At 38.7% G+C, this 20,772-nt stretch overlaps 4 protein-coding genes across 15 annotated transcripts in view; 1 reads left to right on the top strand and 3 right to left on the bottom strand.

Annotated features, from left to right (window-relative positions):
• Nucleotides 1–2,160, bottom strand: part of LOC100695931 (ELKS/RAB6-interacting/CAST family member 2-like) — a 155,025-nt gene extending 152,865 nt beyond the window's left edge. For 10 of the 11 annotated variants that reach the window (XR_001224690.2, XR_003215694.1, XM_005477984.2 and 7 more), the window contains exon 1: nucleotides 1,409–2,160. The gene's annotated coding sequence lies outside the window, so the exon portion shown is untranslated. Of the gene's footprint in view, nucleotides 1–953; nucleotides 1,182–1,408 lie in introns of those variants that run through there. The other variant, XM_013273202.3, reaches the window with a different exon arrangement.
• A 294-nt stretch (nucleotides 2,161–2,454) lies between these two features.
• tlr9 (toll-like receptor 9) lies at nucleotides 2,455–7,437 on the bottom strand. Its single transcript, XM_005477981.4, has 3 exons — nucleotides 7,079–7,437; nucleotides 3,195–6,203; nucleotides 2,455–3,098 (listed from the first exon to the last, which is right to left on the bottom strand). The coding sequence occupies exons 1-3, from the start codon at nucleotides 7,097–7,099 to the stop codon at nucleotides 2,892–2,894; spliced, it is 3,237 nt and encodes a 1,078-aa protein (XP_005478038.1). The 5' UTR covers nucleotides 7,100–7,437; the 3' UTR covers nucleotides 2,455–2,891.
• A 98-nt stretch (nucleotides 7,438–7,535) lies between these two features.
• apeh (acylaminoacyl-peptide hydrolase) lies at nucleotides 7,536–15,263 on the bottom strand. 2 transcript variants are annotated; one of them, XM_005477983.4, is made up of 23 exons: nucleotides 15,120–15,263; nucleotides 14,511–14,640; nucleotides 14,291–14,417; nucleotides 14,103–14,190; nucleotides 13,843–13,918; nucleotides 13,623–13,714; nucleotides 13,228–13,302; nucleotides 12,977–13,114; nucleotides 12,767–12,858; nucleotides 12,614–12,654; nucleotides 12,312–12,433; nucleotides 12,136–12,196; nucleotides 11,947–12,044; nucleotides 11,725–11,776; nucleotides 11,506–11,594; nucleotides 11,197–11,335; nucleotides 10,816–10,899; nucleotides 10,265–10,345; nucleotides 9,580–9,668; nucleotides 9,102–9,292; nucleotides 8,421–8,523; nucleotides 8,226–8,332; nucleotides 7,536–8,113 (listed from the first exon to the last, which is right to left on the bottom strand). In XM_005477983.4, exons 1-23 carry the CDS (start codon nucleotides 15,129–15,131, stop codon nucleotides 8,008–8,010), a joined length of 2,193 nt encoding a protein of 730 aa, XP_005478040.1. In that variant the 5' UTR covers nucleotides 15,132–15,263; the 3' UTR covers nucleotides 7,536–8,007. The 2 variants fall into 2 exon arrangements, with proteins under 2 accessions (XP_005478040.1, XP_005478039.1); XM_005477982.4 differs by lacking the exon at nucleotides 15,120–15,263 and adding an exon at nucleotides 14,771–14,931.
• A 210-nt stretch (nucleotides 15,264–15,473) lies between these two features.
• On the top strand, nucleotides 15,474–20,691 carry capza1b (capping actin protein of muscle Z-line subunit alpha 1b). The gene is made up of 10 exons (XM_003448210.4): nucleotides 15,474–15,737; nucleotides 17,263–17,326; nucleotides 17,461–17,512; nucleotides 17,706–17,769; nucleotides 18,061–18,267; nucleotides 18,351–18,430; nucleotides 18,654–18,732; nucleotides 18,818–18,889; nucleotides 19,004–19,066; nucleotides 19,191–20,691. The coding sequence occupies exons 1-10, from the start codon at nucleotides 15,699–15,701 to the stop codon at nucleotides 19,329–19,331; spliced, it is 861 nt and encodes a 286-aa protein (XP_003448258.1). The 5' UTR covers nucleotides 15,474–15,698; the 3' UTR covers nucleotides 19,332–20,691.
• The last annotated feature ends 81 nt before the right edge of the window (nucleotides 20,692–20,772 follow it).

Raw genomic sequence — 20,772 nt, 5'->3', positions numbered from 1 at the left:
TATATTTAGAAAACCTCCCACGGTCTCAGTCACCACGGTAGATGGTGAAAGAATATAAAAAAAGGAAGAAGATGGACCAGTATGACCATTTCAGCACCATGGACAGCACTAACTCTAGTTATTGCAAAGTGCTGGGATTCTAACACTGGTTCAGGTCTTCAGGGAAAACCAAAATTGTGTAATCTGCATTGAACTGAAATGAAAGTGCAACAATTTTTACGAACTGTCCCTCGGGGGCAATTGCAAATTTGTCGTCATGCTTTGCCAGACTGTCAACATACCTGTACCTTAGGCTCCACCTAAAACTGGAGAGAAATAGACACCGTAGTACATGTTGAGACTATGTCCATATCATACCAAGTGCACCCCAGCATCATCCTAGTCCACGATGGGGGCCTGTCTGCAAATCTGCAGAGGCAAATCCACATCATAATCCCTCCTCTAATCCATGAGGATTGGGTGCTGGGACTCACTACACAGGATTCAACTGAGCGATTGGCTAAGTCTTCTTGTCAGTCATAACATAGCTGTCAATCCCTTATCCACTGTGGAGACAATGAAGTTAGCTTCATGAACCTTCAATGGTACCTATTTGTGTGTATTTCTGGTATATCAGTGGAGGAATGTGGCCAATAATTAGTAAATATTGTTATTCTATTAAGTAGATATTATAATAAAATTACAAACTGGTTCTAAACAATTCTAAATTCTACTCAAGGTAGCTTGGTAAGCTACTATTAAAAGCTTTGCCCTTTTGCATTATTCGCATTAAGATGGAGGTATCACAAGTCACTGGTCCATATTCATGGAGACGCGCCAAGTTTACGCAGCTGCACGCTCCCATGTCAAACCACAGTGGCAGAATGAGAAAGGACAGATGAAGGAAGAGCTGAATTCTGAAATAAAGTAGACAACGCCTCACTTCATTTCGGTCCACAAGCCGCTGCACTTACTTCTGAGTTTGCAGCCAGCTGTTGCTGCGAAGAGAAAAGTCGAATCACCGCCCAAACTGCAACGGCATAGATCTGTTGTTGATGATAATTTACAATCCTTTGGAGGGCTTTTCCTGGAGCTCACCATCCTGCCACCTTAATGTAAAAACTACCTAGCGGACCTAACCGTATTCCATGCGTGGCACGAGTAAAACTGTCGCTGTACATGTGACTGGGCAGCCTCGACAGAGACGGAGCATAATTCTACTATGACCACCGCATGACGGATTAGTTTCTTGCTCGTATGCACACGGCTACATGAGTTCGGACTCGTACCTTACATAATAATTAATCTGCCGCTAAAACAAAAAGCACACAGTTTAATTTGTTGAAATAATGTTTTCATGTTGTATTTATTTATTTTTTAATAATTCGACAAAGTCCAGGTGCGCACCCAAATGTTTGCCCGAGCTTACCGTACAGGCACCTCTCCATCACTGTAAAGTCCCATCAGTACCCTGTCCGACCTCGGCGCAGGCTCCATGATCTCAGCAGCTCAGCTCATGACCTGTACTGCCATCGGGTCCGCGTGGGCGCGCTCTCCCAGCTGGCGCGTGCGCGACGAAGCGCCGTGGTGGGGCAGCGCGAAGAGCCATGATTGGGTGGTTTCCTGTTTTTCATATACCTATGAATCATGAATTGGGAATGGTACTTGGAAGGTATTACGCAAAGCCAAAGCTCTGAAATTCCCTTTACTACACAGCAGATGGAACTTAATATTGTTTTTCAAACAAAAGAGCCTACACAGACAGAAGTGAGTTTGGTTGAAGTAGATGTAGAGACATAATTTAAGATCACACCATGTGATTGGGTAAAACCGGGCTATTCTGGAATACAAATGCTGTGTGGTGACTTGTGACAGTGCAGTTAGGTGCTCTTTGAAGTGTATCGTGGAAGTGCAGCTGTTCGGCACGATCCTATTTTCTATTCAACAGACCATAAACCAGAAATTACAGTGAGTAATTATAACTATATTTGGTCCGGGGTTTCGGTCTCAGAAAAGAGATGCCGCCAAGCTAGAGCACCGAGACGATGAGAAAAAATGAGCCCAACATGACATGATTTTGTTTTCTCATTAAACTAACAGAGAAAAAAATAGATCATTTAAGTAGGTGATACTAGGTCCTTAGTGATCTGTAACCTGCAACAAGTGCTGGTTTCATTTCCTCCCTTAACATAACGGAAGAGAAGTAAAATTCTGTAGACGGTGGAGTGCTCAGTGTTGCTGGTAAGCCGGTATTTATGAAATCAAGCCACTCAAGGGAAATCAAGTCAAGCTTAATATATCTCTTATATTGGTGCTTTAGTTAACGTTGCAACCCAAACGTGAATGTGGTCTGAAGACAAAGATTTGATAAGCAGTACACCAAGTTGTGTGCATTCACGCAAGGCAGATATGCCATGGGATTGTGTCGCCCACGCATCGCGATTGCATAAAAAGTAATGAATGACTTTAAGCGTGTAGAGCAAAGTACATATAATAAAATAGGTAAATTACAGGTTTAGATGCTACACAAATACAATCAAAAGTGCCTCCGTCTGACAAAATATAACGGAAAAGAAAGCTGATATTATTTTCTGCAAATACAAATACATGTGTTGTAAACCACTGGATTAGGCAAAGGAAAATAAAAAAAATCAAGAAAATTATAATACATCCAAATGATCATAATAACAATAACAACAAATAACGTCCCAGAGAAACCAATTTTTAAATAAAACAACAGAGCAATAAGAATAATATATATAACATATATATGGAAGAGTTAATAAAATTTTAACACCAATCAAATATATGTGACAGCATGTGAATGGAAGGTCAAGTTTGTTAATATTTAGCGATATGAAGGAGGAAGATCTTTTTAAACATGATTGTCTCTGGTAGCATGTAAAAGGAGGTTATATAAAACTTTCACTCATGTTGTTGTCATAAAATTTGAGGTTATCTGATGACAACGCCATTCTCATTTGATTCCAGAAAAGGGGTTGAGCACATGGGTGATGCGGCCATGACAACACAGATTTTCTGCACAATCGTTTTCTCAGCTGAAGGTACTTCAGTTTGGGAAACATCTTATCCATCAGAACCAGCACAGCTACGTCCACCTTTTCGAGACAGAATTAGGGATAATTTTAGGATTGTGGGTTAAGTTACAGCCACAAAATATGTGAAAATAAAAAGGCTGATTTTACTACATTTACCTTCTCATCCAGAAGCCTCTGTTGAACCATGAAGAAGGCCTGGCGGATCACACCATTCACATTTCCGTTAACACCTCTGGACAGCACGAAAACTGTTTTCACACTCCGGTACACCGCATTATGAAGATTCTCTATACATGACAGCCCAGGAATCCAGTCCCTTTCTTCTAAGCATAGACAAAATCTCCTGTGACCAGAGTTCTCCAGATTGACAGTTAACTCGTTGTAAACCCAGTCCCTCACAGCCTGGTTACTGGTGTCAAACACCACAAAGGCATCATATTGATAATGCGAATCAGTCCCAGCTATCTGGGAGTAGCCTTTGTGTCCAGCCCAGAGCACTTGCAGGCAATACCACATATCCCAGCCGTAGAGGTGCTTCAGTAAAGGAAGAACAGTAAACACCAGAGTCATAAATGAACAGGCAACAAAGGCTACACTACCATATATGTCCTGGCAAGAACGCTGGTCCATGGACAGTATGCTCTCACCCTGCTGAGACTCTGGGAATTCACACCGTACATCTGTGGTTAGATAAGGAATGTGTACCGGTGTAGTACTCAAGAAGTCAGCAAGCCAGGAGGTATTGCAGTCACATTTGAAGGGGTTGGCATGCAGGGTGAGATTTTCAAGGCGAGTGTCATTTTTAAAGAGGACAGGAAGATGCTCTCGGTTCAACTCTTTGATCTGATTGTGACTGAGATACAAATATTTTAAGGACTTTGCATTATTAAAGAAATCTTCAGGAATATAACTGATCCGATTGTGACTGAGGTCCAGGAAGGTAAAATTGACTCCAAATATTACTGCATAATTTGGCAGTTTATAAAGGAAGTTGTGATTCAGGTTCAGGTAATGTAAACTGGTAAGTGCAGAGATGTTTAGCCATGGGAAATAGTTTAGAGAATTGCTGCTTATGATGAGAGCCCTAAGGCTACTTGGGAGATTACACAGCACTTCAGATGAGAGTGATTTTAAATGGTTGTTAGAGATGTCCAGGTAGGTTAGATTTGCCAGGTTCTGGAAGAAATTAGTGTACTTGTTGTTGTCAGAGTCCCACATGATGTTCAGGTTATTTCCAGAGAAGTCAAAGTACTTCAAAGAATTGCAGATCAGCCTTTGGTTGATTCGCATCCCAATTGCATTGTTTGCCAGACTTAGGGCTTCCAATTGATTCAAATTTTCAAGGAACTCAAAGCGATGGCCCATGCCCCTCATATTGAAATGAAACTCATTGTTACTAATATCTAATATCTTCAGAGACGAATTAAGTTCCCTGAAAGCATCGTTATAATAAAGATCAAGCCTATTGTAAGACAAATTAAGAAACTCTAAATGTGTCATACCTTCAAACACCCCACCCCTCAGTGCCTGGTTCATGTAATTGAAGGAAAGGTCTAAACAAACTGCATTCTCCATGCCTGAAACCACATGTTTGTTAAGGTACACGATATCATTTTGAGACAGGTCAAATGTCAGCTTATTTTTGCAATGAAAATTTCTCAAGTCCCACAGTGATGTAATTACTGGAAATCTTTTGTCCAGAACATCTGCTCGGAGCTGGAAATCCAATAGTGTTGGGATATCTGTCACACTGTCTTCTAATATTTCAAGAGCATTTAATTGTTCCGTTTCCCATACACTGTTTCTAGATGTGACTTCTTTAGCCATTAGAGTGAGAGGTTGATTATGAAGAGTGCCTGCATACAGGTTTTCATCCACAATCTCAGATCGTGAAATTGAGCAGCACTGAAGGAAATTAAGCATGTTCTGGGAGAGGTCAACAGAAGTTAGAGAGGGTAACTGTTTTAGAAATGTCATATTAAAAGTGTTAATGAAATTCATTCTCAGCTCTAGAACTTTTAGACTTTTTAACTTGGAGAGGACTTCAATGCTTTCATTAGAAAATTTTAGGAAAAAGTTACCACTCAGAAGAAGACATTGCAGATCAGACATGTTGTTAAAATATGGGGAGAGATTAAGTTCCGGAAAAGTCTTCAGTGGTTCATAGTTATAGATAAGGCTAAGCCACTCGACCCCTGTCAGCTCTTTAAAGAAGGTCCCATTTTGCATAGCATATGCCAGGAGGTTGTCAGAGAGGTCCAATATTTTCAGTTTCTTCAATGGTCTGAAAAGGCCCTTTGGAAATGTTCTCAGAGAGTTTCCCCTCAAACTTAGGATGGTAATTGAGCTGTTTTCAGAATAAAAGGAGTTTGAATGTAGCTTTAGAGACTGATTATGTGGGCATGGAAAGCAGGGCCTTGCAGCATGATCACAACGTTGGCAATTCCACTCCAAATTTAAGTCCTCCAGGGCAGTCATTTTGAAAAATGCTTTTTCTAAGACTTCTGTGATTGTATTCTCTCTTAAATCCAGACTCCCCAGTGAGAGTGGCAGTCCTTTAGGGATAGCTGTCAAATTATTATACCCTAATGTGAGGTTTTTGAGTTTGGGGAGCTCTTGGAAAACCTTTTCACTGATGTAAAAGGACTGGTTGCACGGGTTTGCATAAAAGCAGTTCTTGCTGAGGAAGAGCTTTTCGAGATGTGGAGTCTTCAGAGGGTAGATAACGTTGAAGATCTGATTGTTCTCTAGATGAAGAACCTCCAGGCTTTCTGGTAACCATGGTATATAGGTAAGACTGTTTCCTGACAAATCCAGATGTTTCAGTGTTAGTAGGGGCTTGAAAGCATACCTGGAGATTTTCACTCTGCAAGACCTGTCTTCCAGAGCTCTCGGACTGCCCGGCTGACAGTTGCCCGATAACTTTAGAGTATGCAGATTTGGGACACCTGTGAAAGCATGCGGCCATACTCGGTTTATCTTAGTCCGGCTTAAATCTATGTAAGCTACAGATGTAGCCTTAATGAAGGGGACGTGCTTGAGTGGTCTGTCACTGCAGTCAACTTTAGTTTCATTCAGATTGGTGTCACATGGTAAAAATTTTGTATTTATGGTCTTCACCAATGGAAAAAGCTGGCTTAGGATGAGGATATTTTTCACCAGAGCCTGAAAAAAAGGTAACAAGATTAAATTCAGTTGCTTACAAAAAGTTTGAGGATGCTATATAATATACATATCATTATTATTATTAATTTATTTCAAACATGTAAACAATATACAGGTACATTTAGTAAAGAAAATAAGAGAGAAAAAAATACTATACAAAAGTCAATACATTTCAATATTGCTACCGTTCTGATTCATTTACAAAAACTCATTGAAAGGGAGTGGGAAGAAGGATATACCTGTATCCTACAGTACAGTGCAAAAGTCTTGAACAACCCCTCATTTCTTTACATTTTGCTTCCAAGGACAATAAAATAACACATTCATAACTGACAACTTAACAAAGAACCAATTTCATGGCAAAGATAACACACGTATAAAATAGTATTTTTGCATCAACGAGGTGATTCTCTGAGAGCCATTAAGTAAAAAACTGACATATGTCTGTGTGTCCTTAAAACATTTAAAGGAACTGGACAAAAGAAGAAGAAGTGGTAGCGTTCATCTACAACAGATGAACAGTGTCTGAAAGTCATACCCTTTAGAAATATGGGGGTGTCAAGTAGCCATTCTTTAGGAAGGGAAGCAGGGAGAAAAGGCTGAGGTATGCCAGATTACACAAGAACTGGGCTGAAAATCACTGAAATGACAAGAAAGCTTGCCTAAGAGAGTTCAGAGTATGTGAGAGAAAAAAGCTTGAATCGTACAAGCGCAGTTTTAAATAATAAGAGGTGGCTCAAGACTTACTCACAGTACCGTAAATCTAAAAGAGCCTTAACAGCTGGTTTACATGTACACAAATGTTTACACTGCGAGTTCAGACTTCCTAAAATGAAGTATGACTTTCAAACAGAATATAATGAAAAGTCACTTACCACAGCGCATGAACTATGCATCGTAAAATTCACATTGAGAGGCTCTGAAGCAATGAGAGCACAGGTTATAAGAGGATGACTGTGCTCTGACAAGAAGCAGTTTTCATTATGCAGAAGTGAAAGCAGGTGGTCAGATATAAAGCAGTCTGATGCAAACCATGTGACCTCTTAAACTCACAAGGGAGATAAGATTTAAGCATTATCAAGTGGTTAAAAAAAAACCCCTAAAACTTCACAAAACAATATTTGTCCCATGACAATCACTTCTGAATTCAATAGCCACATTTTATTAGTTTAGAGGGGGTTTCCTATTGGTGGAAAAAAATTGAAAGACTTCCTCAAGTCTCTAGAACTTCTGTTAAAAAAAAAAAAAAAAAAAAAAGACATACAATTTCAGTACTAGTTTCAGGAATGCTCTCAATCAGTACATATGTAAAAATTCAAACACCACTGTTAGTGTGTTCACAATTACTTTATTAGGTGAATGAAATCAAAACAGCATCGATTTAAAAAGACTGAATATGAAATAAGTTGCCTAAAGTGACTTGACTTTAACAAAAGCAACACGATGTAAAGCCCTTGACTTTACCCGTTGTAAAGATTACATAAAGTAATAACAATCAATAAAATGTTTGTCAATCAAAACAGTCCCCCCCCCACCCCCCAAGTGTTTTGTTAAAACCTACTGGACATCCAGTGGAAAACACCACACCCACAGAAAGATTACAAGTAAAGCAGAGTTTAGACCAAGTGTCTTCTGGTGGGAGAGCACTTTTAATGCTTTGGCTTAAGTTTGAACTTCACACTGTCCTTGAAACAGGAACAGGAATGTAACATCCCTTACTTACAGTGTGTAAGTGTCATTCTATCCTTTCATGGCAGTAACAACAGGGATAACTATATACTGTGTTTTTATCTGAAATTTATCATCACAGACTCAGGTGTTGAATTATCCACAGAGCGATATTCATAAAGCCATCTGATTCAGCATCCACCTTGGAAAGAGAGTGGTTGTTCCCTGGGTACCACAGTAACCTGAGCAACACAAATCAGAGCATTACTGAATGAACAGACAAAAATAAGACTCCAGTTATCCCGTCCATATCAGGCATAAGCAATAAAACGTGTTACTCAGGAGGCCACTTACCGAACGGGAACCTGCTTTGCTTTCAGTGCTTTGTAATATTCGATTCCTTGCTTGTTAGGTACACGCTTGTCATCTTCTCCTATGGTCAGCAGTACCGGCGTCTTTACCTAGATCAGAAAACACCTTTCATGCTTCATTGTCCAACAACACTTACAAAGACATATCCACAAACCGAAGAGATTTTCAAGGTTATACCTGTGCAACATGCCTAATAGGGGACTTATTCAACATCTGCTCCCAAACAGCAGGGTCAGGCAGACAGTCTGTACTGTAGTTATAGCCAGCCTCAACCATGCACCTGCAGAAAAAAAAAGGAACACAAATATGACTGCTTGACTATGCCATTTTCTGTTCCTCTTGTATTTGTGTACATTTTGAACATTTCCCTCCAAGCCTGAGATACCTCCAAACTGATATCATTACAAGCTATAGATTGTAACGATATTTTATTAATGTTTATTTTTAATCTTGGCATGATGTGAAAAATATGTACCTCCTCTGTTGTGTTAGAGTAGTGTAATGTAAGCCGTTGGCATTTTCATGTGACACTAATATGAATGATCTTTGAAAACATACTGATCCCCCCCTTTTTTTCCCCCTGCTCCATGTTTACAATATGTCAAAGGATATTAGATTTGCTATAAGTGCACTTTTATGTAATTGGATTTACAATTACAGGACCAGTCCCCAAGAATTTTTCAATGTCTTTTTGTGTTTTTTTGGCTTTATTGCCCATTCTTACTTCCAGCTGTCATAACTGAATAGAAGGAGTGTCACTGCTAAAACGCCACAGTTATGCGGTTGCGCATGACTTACCTAAAAATATGCATAAACAAATGTGGGCAAAAGTGTGAGAATGTGCATGACAAGACCTACCAGTCTGCTATGTCTGTGCTGCCAATCATGGAGGCCAAGTTGATGACAGGGTTGCGAGCCACACAAGCCTTGTAGAATTCTGGGTACTGTCCGATCAGATGACAGGCCAGGAAACCACCGTGAGAGCCTCCACAAACTGCCACTTTCTGCACGTCGAGGTCGTTACTTTTCAGCACACTTTCAACTGCAAACTGGTGGTGACAAAAGCAGAGAACTAATGTAAAACATTTCAAAGACACATGGACAAAGCAAAATAAAAGTAAGAGGAGAGAAGAAGACGAAAAGAACTGAAAACTGAACTGGTGTTATGAGCTGTGAGCTTTAAATAGAATGTATCGCAACTAACATCCACTAAATATCGAAACCAATTAACTCAGTCATATAAACAAAGCTATCACCATGAAGCAAAAAACTGGATGCATATAAAGATATTCAAAGCCATGACATGAAAAATATTGTGAGGGTTAATGACACTTACTTGAACATCTTTGACATCCTGGCTGCCAACATTGCCCAGCAGTGAGAGGATATTGTCCTGGCCGTATCCAATTGAGCCACGATAATTCACTAAATGTATAAAGCAAACTAGGGGTATTGGGATATCCATGTATTGACAATAACTGTGATATTTAATAATTAAATGTTGAGGGGAAAAATGGTAAAGTGACATGGTTATTTTTTAATCTTGCAATAATAAAACCATTAGTGCTGGATAGTTTTGTTTGTAGCAAGTGGAAATACTACAGAAATACACAAAATCCAGATTACAGACTTTTCTAATATATAAAAAACTATATTGCCAACCAAAGAGGTTTAGGTTTTCCATCTATAAATATATCACCAGAACTAAGTTTAATATAAACATATGAAATCACTTTTTGTTTATCAAATTCTCTAAAATAAGAGGTAACTGCCTTGTCTTAAGTACATTAATGCATATGTTTTGCCTTATATACATGGTGACCAATTATGGCTACATGTGTAGTCACCCCACAAGCGCCCATTTAGAGCCAGGAAAAACCCTTTATTTGCTGTTCCAAACCCCAGTCCAAATATTAAAGAGAAAGAGAGTCATTAATGTTTTCATAGTCTAAATTAAAGTAATTTTGGGATGACTGTTCTCTTAGCAGGTCTAGGTACTTCACATTCTTATAAGAACTTACCCAGTAATACAGCAAAGCCCATTTTGCACAGCACAGCAACAGAAAGACCCCACTCAGCCACTATCACCGAGTGAGGGCCACCTAATGAGATAAATATTGACTTTGTGTTAAAAACTATTGCCTGAGTGTTTAAAACCATAGTTCAGTGAGGCATGAAAGTAATATGCATGTAGAGTTACAGTATTTACAATGTTACTACTGCATGGACTACAAGCTGTGTCATAAAAGACTATTCTTGGGTATCAGAATAGCGCACTATCGTCATAGCAACCACAATCTTATCAGCAATAGCTCTCGACTGAAAGGAAACAAATCCCAAAACAGATTCAATCCTAAAAGTAAATCCAAAATGGATTAGTATTACAGGGTTATTACTTTCAAATGTAGCTGTATTTGATGTATGTTATTAATACAGAGCATTTACAATATTGATTCTGGTTTTCTGGTATATTTCTCTAAGTAAACATTGCACAACAACTGATAAATATTCAGATTTTGTCTCTGTACTGAAAACAAATAATGGTTTAAAAATCAAACTTAAAGAAACAAACCATGAGGAATGACGATAAGAGGCAGCTTCACTCCATCTTTAACCTCCTTTGGTTTGATCAGCAAAGCATCAAAATCAAGGCCCGCTAGAATAGAAAGATTTAAGAGAAGTTTGTTAACCTTTCTGACATAAAAAAGACAAAACAGTTTTTAGAGGTGTAAACCCAAATATTATAAATATTCAAGAAATATTTACCAACTTAAAGTAAGCATTCCCAAGCTAGTTTTATCCATTGAAACTAATTGCACTGCTGGCATACTGGTTACCAAAAAAAAAAGGACTAAACTTTATGAGTTTGCCTCATTAGATAAAGAAAGGGACCAAATACTACATTTAAAACAATCTCTAATGATTTCCGATTAGATGCTATTAACCATCTTACGATATTGACTGTTGTCTTGCTCTGGAGGAGGGGTGAAGGTCAAAATCTTCCAATCGATTTCTGGCAACGTCGGAGAGTCTTCCAGAGTAACCCAGACTACATCCTCCTCGGACTCCCTGCTTGGGAGGAAACCCACCCTCTGTAGAAAAGAAATCACACTGCCGTAAGTGACACAGCCCCAGCTGCATCACAAAAATTGCATTTTTGCAACAGTATATGTATTATACCATATTTACACACACACACACACACACACACACACATATGAAAATGTAAATGTGTTTTTCTAAATAAAAATGCTGATCCTACCAGATTTGGAGGGCTGTTGGGAGAAGAGCAGCTCACCACCATCAGATCTCTCTCTATGTTCAGCAGACACCAGTTACCAACCTCAGACTCTAAAGGCAAACAGTGATCACAATTAGAAACAGGTTAAAACACACACTGAAGTGGTTCTAGAACAATATAGATTATTATTAACTAACTAACCAAATACTTAAAAAACCCTAAGTATGTCTAGTGACTCACTTGGGGTCAGAGAGGTGATGCTCCCTGTGCTTATATCCACCATCAAGAGATCCTAAGAAGACCAAAAACATATGACAATAACATTTTTTTGCATACAAATACGAAATTCTCATTATTTGCAAACTCTTAAATAACTGAAATATATATAAAAAGGTGATATTAACCCTTAATGTGTATTTTTCCCCTCACAATATCAAGAAATTTCCCAGACAGTAACTTTACCTTGAGGCTGCGCTGGGGACAAGAAATAATAACACGCTGACTATCAGCTGACCAGCACTGAGGGGACAACTGACAACTGTAGATACCGGTAAAGCCATCTGCATAGCCAAACATGAATAGTTATTTAATATAAATATATGCAGAGTTTTATATACAGAAAAAAAATGGTGACCACTATGTATTCCCTACCCTCTCCAGGTCGCTTCACGACATCCACCACCACCGAGGTCTTCTTAGTATACCAGTCATACTAGTATTAAAGGAGAAAAGCAAGAGCAAAGCCAATGAACAGAAATGTAAGGAAAGCTATTTTCATAAGGGAAAGTTAACACATTTGTTTGAATAGAAGCCAGATTCTGTTTTACCATACACAGCCTGTTGCACTGCATGTGTGGTCCATAGACAGAACATTCTAGGTAGACAATTCGACACTGGTCCGGGCTAAGCCTGGGAGAGCACACTGCGCTGGTGCCTGATGAAAGCTGCTCTGATGGGCACAACAAACACATACATATGTACATCAGCAACCTTTTGCAGCTGGGTCCATAACACACTAGATTAAAAATAAGTGAAACTGCATTTCAACTTAACTGAATATAATAACTTCAACTTAACTTGTGTTCATAAAATAGATCTGAAATGATAGAAATAACACAAATCCACTCACCACATTTCCCACCAGTAAGATCCACGTAGAACAAAGATGACCTGACAGAAAAAAATGAAACATAAATGACTTACAGTATTAGCTTATGAGGGTATTTATGACTGATCAGCTGTACAGTCTGACTTTTCACTGATCGTTGTAAACTGTCATCACCTCCTGTTGGGGCAGTACTTGAGGCCAAGTCTGAAAGGCTCATGCCACCAGCCTACAAAAACCACACCCGTGTCACCTGGAGCCCAAAATGCCTGCAAACAGAGAAACAGTGTGATACCAAGAGTAAAAAGGAGAAAGAACAAAATATTATGAGGATACTTGAAGAGTGTAAACATTAAAGAAAAGCATACACCAAATGGAAAAACCAACCTGTCCTGGTGAGATATCTTCAGGCACTCCTTCCAACACAGAAACATTGCTTCCCTCAATGTCCAAAACACAAAGCACAGGACAGCTCTTACTAACCAAAGTCTCTCCCCAGTCCTCATGGAAGACAAACTGCTCCCCCTGCAGGAATAAGATGGGAAAATTTAAACTAAAGAGGAAAAGAACTTAAGACCAGAATTAAACCTTTGAACTGTGAAAATATTTTCAGTTTCAGGAATATTAGCTCCATTCACTTTTACAGCCTCCTTTTTCTCAGCTGTCAAGGTCTCGTCCTCATCTCCAATAGAAGACAACTCTGGAGACTCCGTCTATAAGGAGAAAATGGAAGACTGAATGGTTAATACTTATTAACTACTAGTCATTTCTGTTATTTCACATTCAATTATACAGTGAATTAACTCTCTAGAGAGGAGTCAGTAAACAAACAATGAAAACATTTAAGGTATGTATAAGTTTACAATATTGTTTACTTCTGACATAATGACGTTCAACAACTTTTGAGAGTACTTTCATGTCTTTGGTGTGAGTGGAAATATGTCAAAGTCATTAGTTCATCTTTAAACTAATTTTTTTTTGCATAATCCAACATATATTTCATGCTTTTTAATTTGTTTTAATACAAACAGACCTGGAAGAAAGATTCTGCTGTTGGTCTCTTTCTTTCTGCCACATATAAGAGGTGGGTCTCAGAGTGAGACCAAACCAAGCAGCCAAACTGGTCTAAGGATGGAAAAAAAAACCACACACACACAATGTTGTTATCACTGGTGCACATAGAGTAAAAGTTTAAATTTAAGATATTTAGGAAAAACAACAAACACCAAAGATTTTACAACAACATGACTTACCATCTTCATAAACTTTGCCGTGCTTCTTTAAGGCTGTCAGATCTATGCTCTTCACCTTGATGTTTTTACTCCAGATCTGAAAGGCGACAAGCAGGTAAGTAGAAGAACGTTAGAGTCTGATTTTTTCTAATGTAAGCTAACACACAGTTTTCCATGGTGTTGCCATGGAAAATAAGAGATCACCACAGTAGGGGAAATAAAACGCTAAAGTGGAACAAAGACAAATAAAGAGCAGGAGTGACACTTAGCCAGACACACACCTCCAGAAACTGTTTATCTTTTCCTTGAACCGTGCATTCTCTGACAACTGCCTTCATTTCACCAGAAGGAGAATCCTTACTTAGCACCCTGACAGGAGACACAAATGAGAATATACTGTTGTATTTGCTCAGAAAGTATGACAGTATTTGTAGCCAAACAACAGATAAAATATGAAAGTGATACATACTCTCCTTTGATCTCAGTGCAGTTTCCCGAGGCTCCAGAGTAGACCACTGACTTGTCATCGTGAAATACAATGTACTGCCTACAAAACTTAACAGTCTCATTCCTCTCCAGATCCCGCTGGTTCCATTCTGCAGAAGAAAAAAACACACATAAAAAATATAACTAACGTGCATCATTACATGCAAATCTGACCGTGTTAGCGTGCAGCGCATTGAGTGTACCTGTGTAAATGTTGCTGTATTTGCCCCCATACTGAGAAGTGATTACGGGTCCCACATCTGCTCTGGTCAAAGATGGATAGAGGCTGAGCTCTTTATAGAGCTTGGCAATTTCCTTCGGGCTGGTTACCACCTGACAGCACACAGCAGAAAAACTCACACTACGTCTCAGTGACAGAAGCTGTCCAACAGCTAACAATGCCCTATTCATCTTGTTGCTATGAAGCTAACCATCAGGGTAAAGTTTGTAGGCTATCACTCACACTATTTACCGCTAAAAAAGGAAACCAGGTGTTAAACATAAGTCAAAATAAAGCAACACCCATGCTTTCAACAAAGAAACCAATTAAAACAGTTTGTTTGCTTCGAGTGGCATTTGTCCGATTTAACAGTATCCACATGACCAGGAACTTCCTGCAGAAGAAAACAACTGAATCACTGTCCGACTGCTAGCTTGACTCGGAAGCTGGCTAACGTTAATTCAGTTATTACCAAAAAATCGTGACAGTGTAATTACCGCCCGCAATACATTTGCACTTATTTAGTAATAGATTTTTGGACAAAAAATCAACACAAAATTAACGTCAGCCGTCAGCTGCACTTGAATCATACCTGTGACTCCATAATAGCAACGGTGTGTGTCGCTAGTCTGTAAATATCAACCAGTTAGCGGCACAAAAAAGAATACAAGCGCTACTACAAAGCGAGCCATAAAGTACACGTTACCGCTTCCTGCTGCCACTTACAAAATAAAATACTTGATAAACAGTTTCTGAATGAATCAAAACATCATTATTTAGTTAATGAATACATATTACATTTAGATGAATAAAAGCACTCTAAAATGTGTTTCCGACAACTTAGAACGCTGTTCACTAAACATAGGTGTTACGCATATACTTTTATTTTGTAAAACAATCGCTACTGTGATACTTAACAGGAAGCAGCACACAGCAAGTAAGAAACTTTCTAGATGCCCCCTTGCACTGTTAATACTGCTTTTACACTACTTTACAAAGTGTTAAGTTAAATATCCTAACTATCTGATTGTATATGATAAGAGAGAAACGTATATGGGGAAAATAGGTGATTACATAACTTTAGTAGTATTTATTTAATTCCTCTGTGCATGACAGCTACTGCTCTGGTTTTGTCAGTCAGCTGGGGTAGGTGGGGTCACAAAGAGCCAAGATGGCTGATTTTGAGGAGCCGCTGTCAGATGAAGAGAAGGTTTGGGGACTCTTTAATTCTTTGCTCAGCGACATTTTTCTCATTTGTAAACGGGCGCACGTGTTATATATTTATGTGAAATTTGGAAAGAGAATGGCAGTTTTTGTTCTGATGTAGAAATTATAAACTTCTGTTTTAAGCTACCGTGAGCTAACTAGCCAACGCTAGTTCGAGCTTATAGTTGGCTAGCAGCTACAGAAGCAAACATTCATTGAGGGTTTAACCATTTTTGTACTGAAAAATGTTTAGAATAAAAATTTAATTAAAATAAAAGTATCGCGACTAGTTTCCAAAATCAGTATGACAATGCCCATGCCAGTAACAATCACAGAGGGCTGTGTGTTCCTCCTGTAGCGTTCGCTAACATTAGCAGCTACCATTACTTTGCCTTCGATTTCTGGGTCAAACAGATACAGTTGCAGCTCAAATACTTATGTTTGCATCACATGACTTAAGATCAGGATACAGGTGCCTAGAGTTAAGATGAAACCTGACGGTGTCACTATTCGCAACGCCAGTTGGAGGCACCCGTTTCAGCATGGTCGTTCTCTGAGAAAAGGTACCTATAGGTAAGCCATCTGAACAGGAAAACAAAGTGGCGACAACATTCTTCTGATAACATCAATCTGTTGCCGTTCAGATAGGAAACTAAGGGCGAGATGACATTTTGTTTACGAGGAACTGACAAGCAGTGTTTAAATTCAGTGTCCACTGCAAATATAAATCCTTTATTTAGTAAAACTTGTTCTCTGCTAGGTTAAAGTCCCTACTGTTGCAAAAGACATGGGAGCTTTAAAGTTACACTGACTTCTTAACAAGAAAAGCTAGCAACCTAATTCAAAATCAGTAACAAAATCGGTTGTTAATTGGAATGTTAAATTTGTTAAAATGTGATTACTTACTTGAACCAAACTGGCAAAAGCTACAAGAATGTTAGGTTTCAATCTATGGGGTAATAACTAAGTCATTGTACAAAACATTTGCCTTCAAAAGTGTCTAATAAATGCCAGAATGAGTACAACATGGGGTTTACAGACGCCAGGCTAATCAGACATTGACAAGTCTGGGTTTGGCAGTCTTTCAGATATTACAGACTTTGTACCAGGGAGGTGAGAGATTAAAAACATTTAATGTTTGGACCTTAGTGTTTATACAATAAGATCCAGTGGGTAATGACAGGAAAATTTGGGATTGCAGTGAACGAGTAGAGGTCAGCAAAAATCCCCTCCTACCTTTCCCATGAAACAAAATGTTATTATATATTTTTTAAACTGTGTAAAATAGGTTTTCATTTACTCAAACATAAGATATGTTTGTCTATAAAATGGCAATAAATGAGAGAAAATCATGTTTTGTTTTCTTTTTCTTAAAAAATACAACAAGCTTATTGCTTATTCCGCACCACATGCTGTAGTAATGTGAATTACCATGTATACAGACCTTCCAAAGGCCCATTCTGAGTCAGAAAAAGCCCTCATTACTTTGATGGCTGAATTAATTGGTGGCATTGAATTTGTGTCTGCAGGTCCGCATAGCCGCCAACTTTGTGACACATGCCCCCCCTGGAGAGTTCAATGAAGTCTTCAATGGTAAGAAGCAGATGTAGAAAGATGTCTTTGATAACATCACTGACTTATGTATTATACTTTGCTTCGAACAATAATAATAACTTTCTGTCTCTTAAGAGATCTATCCAAACATTGGTTTATTTTACTCTTTGTAGATGTGCGGCTTCTCCTCAACAATGACAATCTTCTTAGGGAGGGGGCTTCACAGTAAGTGCTGCTTAGTTACGCATATGATGGAATTTCATTATTCAGGAAATAGGTTGCAAAAGTTTCCATATGGGAAATTTTTCATTTCAGAGCTGTTTGTCATTCCTTATATCTTTAAGGCACTTTTTCGAAATACATTTGATGCCATATTATTAATAGCTACTTTGTTTTTCTGCCAATTTTCTTTCTCCAGCTCCTTTGCCCAGTACAACATGGATCAATTTACACCTGCCAAATTAGAGGGATATGATGAGCCGGTATGTTTGGATTTTTAAAATCATTCATTTAAATCGATCCTTTTTTGGGGTCCCCTGAAGAGTTAGTTGATCACGTTTAATTTATCAGTTGATCATGAGAAACATCTGAGTACTTCTGTGTGATGTGCATTTTTTCCAGCCCTGAAACTATTTTCTGATGAGCCCTAAACAATTAAATAAATATAAAACATGCCAACTAGGAAAATCTTGGTTCAAGCGCAGTTGTTTTTATTTTAGGTGAGCAAATACGTGCGACAGGTTTATTCACTCTTTCTTATTCCTTCATTTAAGGTCCTGATCACAGAGCATGGTGACTTGGGTCAGGGACTTTTCCTCGATCCTCGCAACTGTTTATCATTCCGTTTCGACCACCTAAGAAAAGAAGTGAGCGAAGTGCAGCCATACGAAGGAGAGACAGCACTGAGAAGTTGGAGAGATGCCTGTGATACTGCCCTTAGTGCCTATGTCAAAGAGCACTACCCTACTGGAGTCTGTACGGTAAGGTGCATTTAAAACAATGACAATATGGTCATTATATGCAACATTGCCTGCTGTTTACCCATAACATCTATGTGTTGCAGGTATATGGGAAAACAGTTGATGGTCAGCAAACGATCATAGCCTGCATTGAAGGACATCAGTTTCAACCCAAAAACTTCTGGTATAGTGTGCTCCCTGAAAACACCAGATTAAAAAAAAATGAATATGTGAATATATCTAAATATAATAGAATATTTTATTTTTTATAATGTGGCTCCGTCACAGAAATGCTTAGCAATATATTCTTCTGGGTAAAGGGGGATTATTAGGCGCTTATTCAGTGCTTTTTGCTTCCTGATGATCCTGTTTGTAACATAAGTCTTTTTTTATTTTCCCTGACAAAGGAATGGTCGCTGTAGGTCAGAGTGGAAGCTTACCATTGGTCAGTCCACTGCTCAGGTGGTAGGAGTATTGAAAATCCAGGTCAGTGTACACATTGTCTTAAATAAGGAGAAATATTGTTGCAAAATATTGGTTTGATAATGAACGTTTTTCTAATTTATTGCAGGTGCACTATTATGAAGATGGGAATGTGCAGCTGGTTAGCCACAAGGAGGTAGAAGACTCCATACCAGTGACTGTAAGTGCTGATGTATGTCAACAATGGTCCTTGCACTGTAGTCATCTGACTGTGACAGCTTTGTATGAAGACAAAAGAAGTCTCTCACTTTTTTTTTTTTTTTTTTTTTGACAGAGTGAGATCCAGACAGCTAAGGAATTTGTCGACATTATTGAGAATGCCGAAAATGACTACCAGGTGAGCTAACTACATGCTTTATGTACTGGCTGAAAAATAAGTGTTACCGGTAACATTTTCAATTTTAAAAAAAGGAAAAACATTTCAACTGATGTTTGTTTCCCTTCCCCTTTGGCTCCTTTAGACTGCTATCAGTGAGAACTACCAGACCATGTCTGATACGACCTTTAAGGCCCTGCGTCGTCAGCTGCCTGTCACACGCACAAAGATCGATTGGAATAAGATTCTAAGTTACAAGATTGGCAAGGAGATGCAGAATGCTTAAAGCAAGGCCGGGGACTGACCAGGGAGATGCATGCTCCTGCTGGCCCTCAACCCACCTGTACCTGCGCAAGGACTAACCAAAGCAAAACTATATCAATATGGGGCAAGGAAATTTAAAAAAAAAAACAAACAACAAAAAAATATATATAACTAAAGGTGTCCGGACTGTTAGGCACAGATGTCTGTCTGTTGCAAGGAATGTTCAATTATGGGAATAATCATGGTTTAGAGAAAGTGGTTGTATGTTTTGAAAGGACTGTGTTTGGACAGGGCTGTGCTCAGGACTGCAGCATTAGAGAAGTAAATTTCCTCTGGCCATCTAAGGATCACAGACCTTAGATGCTAGTCTGAGAAGTTGTGTATATATATTATTATTCTTAGTAAAACTGATGTAGAACTATTACAGTTCTCAGCACACCCAGAAGGAACCAGGATGCACAAAGCAGCTCATGAGAGAAATTAAGCACACCATCACTTATCAGGGTTAGAAATGATTTTTTTTTGTTAGAGATTTTGTGTCATTGTGGTTGCCGATGAATTAAAACTCAAGTACATGAGTAAAATCAAAAGACTGACAAAAAATTGAGTAGCCGTTATCTGCCGTGACAGTTTAACTATCCAATACCAAGCTGGTAGTCTTTTTGAACGGACATGGGGCTTAGGTACACACTGCAAACAAAACTGACAAGTATTTCTTCCTGTTGCAAACATTTAAGATGGCACAATCCTTAGCATAGCTCTGTTCCTGCACCTATGTGGTTGTCAGTATGCGTTACAGCCAAGGGAATGTTGTTTTCTGTTGTGATCCACTGACGTACGGTCTCTCCACCCATGCAAGCTATGAAGACTGAAATAAGATAAAGCAACTTCTATGACGCTGCATCTGCAATACATTCTGTTCTTACTTTGGCAACACCCTCATTGCTGTACAGCTTTTCCTTTGTATAGAGGAAAACTTATATACTCACATTAACCAAGATTTATTTGCCAAAATCTCTTTCCTATGGTAAAGATCTCCATCTTCCCATCCACGTATGCAAATATCTATTTTAATACACAAGGTTTTGTTGGGAGTCTTAGAAAATTGCTCTGTTAACTGCAACAAACTGTTTGTGTACTGGTCGGCGCCAAGTGGACAGAGAGCAGTTGCCACATGAGGCAAGATCTTACTGTAAATGATTTCTGTGAGGCCACATCATACAGTTTTGCATCACTTCTGAGTAGGCAGACTCTGGATCAGTTACTTGTTAGCTATACTATGTGCTGTGTTTAACCATTACAATACAGAACTGTGTGCCGATCAGTGAACTTCAAGACTGTACTGCCCCATTCTGTTCAAATAAAGAGACGTGACAGTTTTATTTTCTTGTCTGCTTTTTAAAACAAAGCTTTAGACAGCACTCCAATCAAGACTTTAACAACTGAAATTGTTTTAAAAGACA

This window comes from Oreochromis niloticus, linkage group LG20 (assembly GCF_001858045.2).
Source record: "Oreochromis niloticus isolate F11D_XX linkage group LG20, O_niloticus_UMD_NMBU, whole genome shotgun sequence".
Classification (NCBI taxonomy): domain Eukaryota; kingdom Metazoa; phylum Chordata; class Actinopteri; order Cichliformes; family Cichlidae; genus Oreochromis; species Oreochromis niloticus.
This window is presented reverse-complemented; position numbering and strand designations above follow the sequence as displayed.

What these genes read in the sequence shown, in the direction of transcription:
- tlr9 (XM_005477981.4), bottom strand. Translation starts at nt 7,099, where the DNA reads ATGCATAGTTCATGCGCTGTG. An exon ending in TGCATAGTTCATGCGCTGTG is followed by an intron (nt 6,204 to 7,078) that starts GTAAGTGACTTT and finishes CCTTTTTTTCAG; the next exon opens with GCTCTGGTGAAAAATATCCT. An exon ending in AGAGGCTTCTGGATGAGAAG is followed by an intron (nt 3,099 to 3,194) that starts GTAAATGTAGTA and finishes TGTCTCGAAAAG; the next exon opens with GTGGACGTAGCTGTGCTGGT.
- apeh (XM_005477982.4), bottom strand. Translation starts at nt 14,809, where the DNA reads ATGTTTAACACCTGGTTTCCTTTTTTAGCGGTAAATAGT. An exon ending in CGGCAAAGTTTATGAAGATG is followed by an intron (nt 13,715 to 13,842) that starts GTAAGTCATGTT and finishes TTCCATCCTTAG; the next exon opens with ACCAGTTTGGCTGCTTGGTT. An exon ending in CGTGAAGCGACCTGGAGAGG is followed by an intron (nt 12,045 to 12,135) that starts GTAGGGAATACA and finishes TTGGCTATGCAG; the next exon opens with ATGGCTTTACCGGTATCTAC.
- capza1b (XM_003448210.4), top strand. Translation starts at nt 15,699, where the DNA reads ATGGCTGATTTTGAGGAGCCGCTGTCAGATGAAGAGAAG. An exon ending in GTTCAATGAAGTCTTCAATG is followed by an intron (nt 17,327 to 17,460) that starts GTAAGAAGCAGA and finishes TACTCTTTGTAG; the next exon opens with ATGTGCGGCTTCTCCTCAAC. An exon ending in ATGCCGAAAATGACTACCAG is followed by an intron (nt 19,067 to 19,190) that starts GTGAGCTAACTA and finishes TGGCTCCTTTAG; the next exon opens with ACTGCTATCAGTGAGAACTA.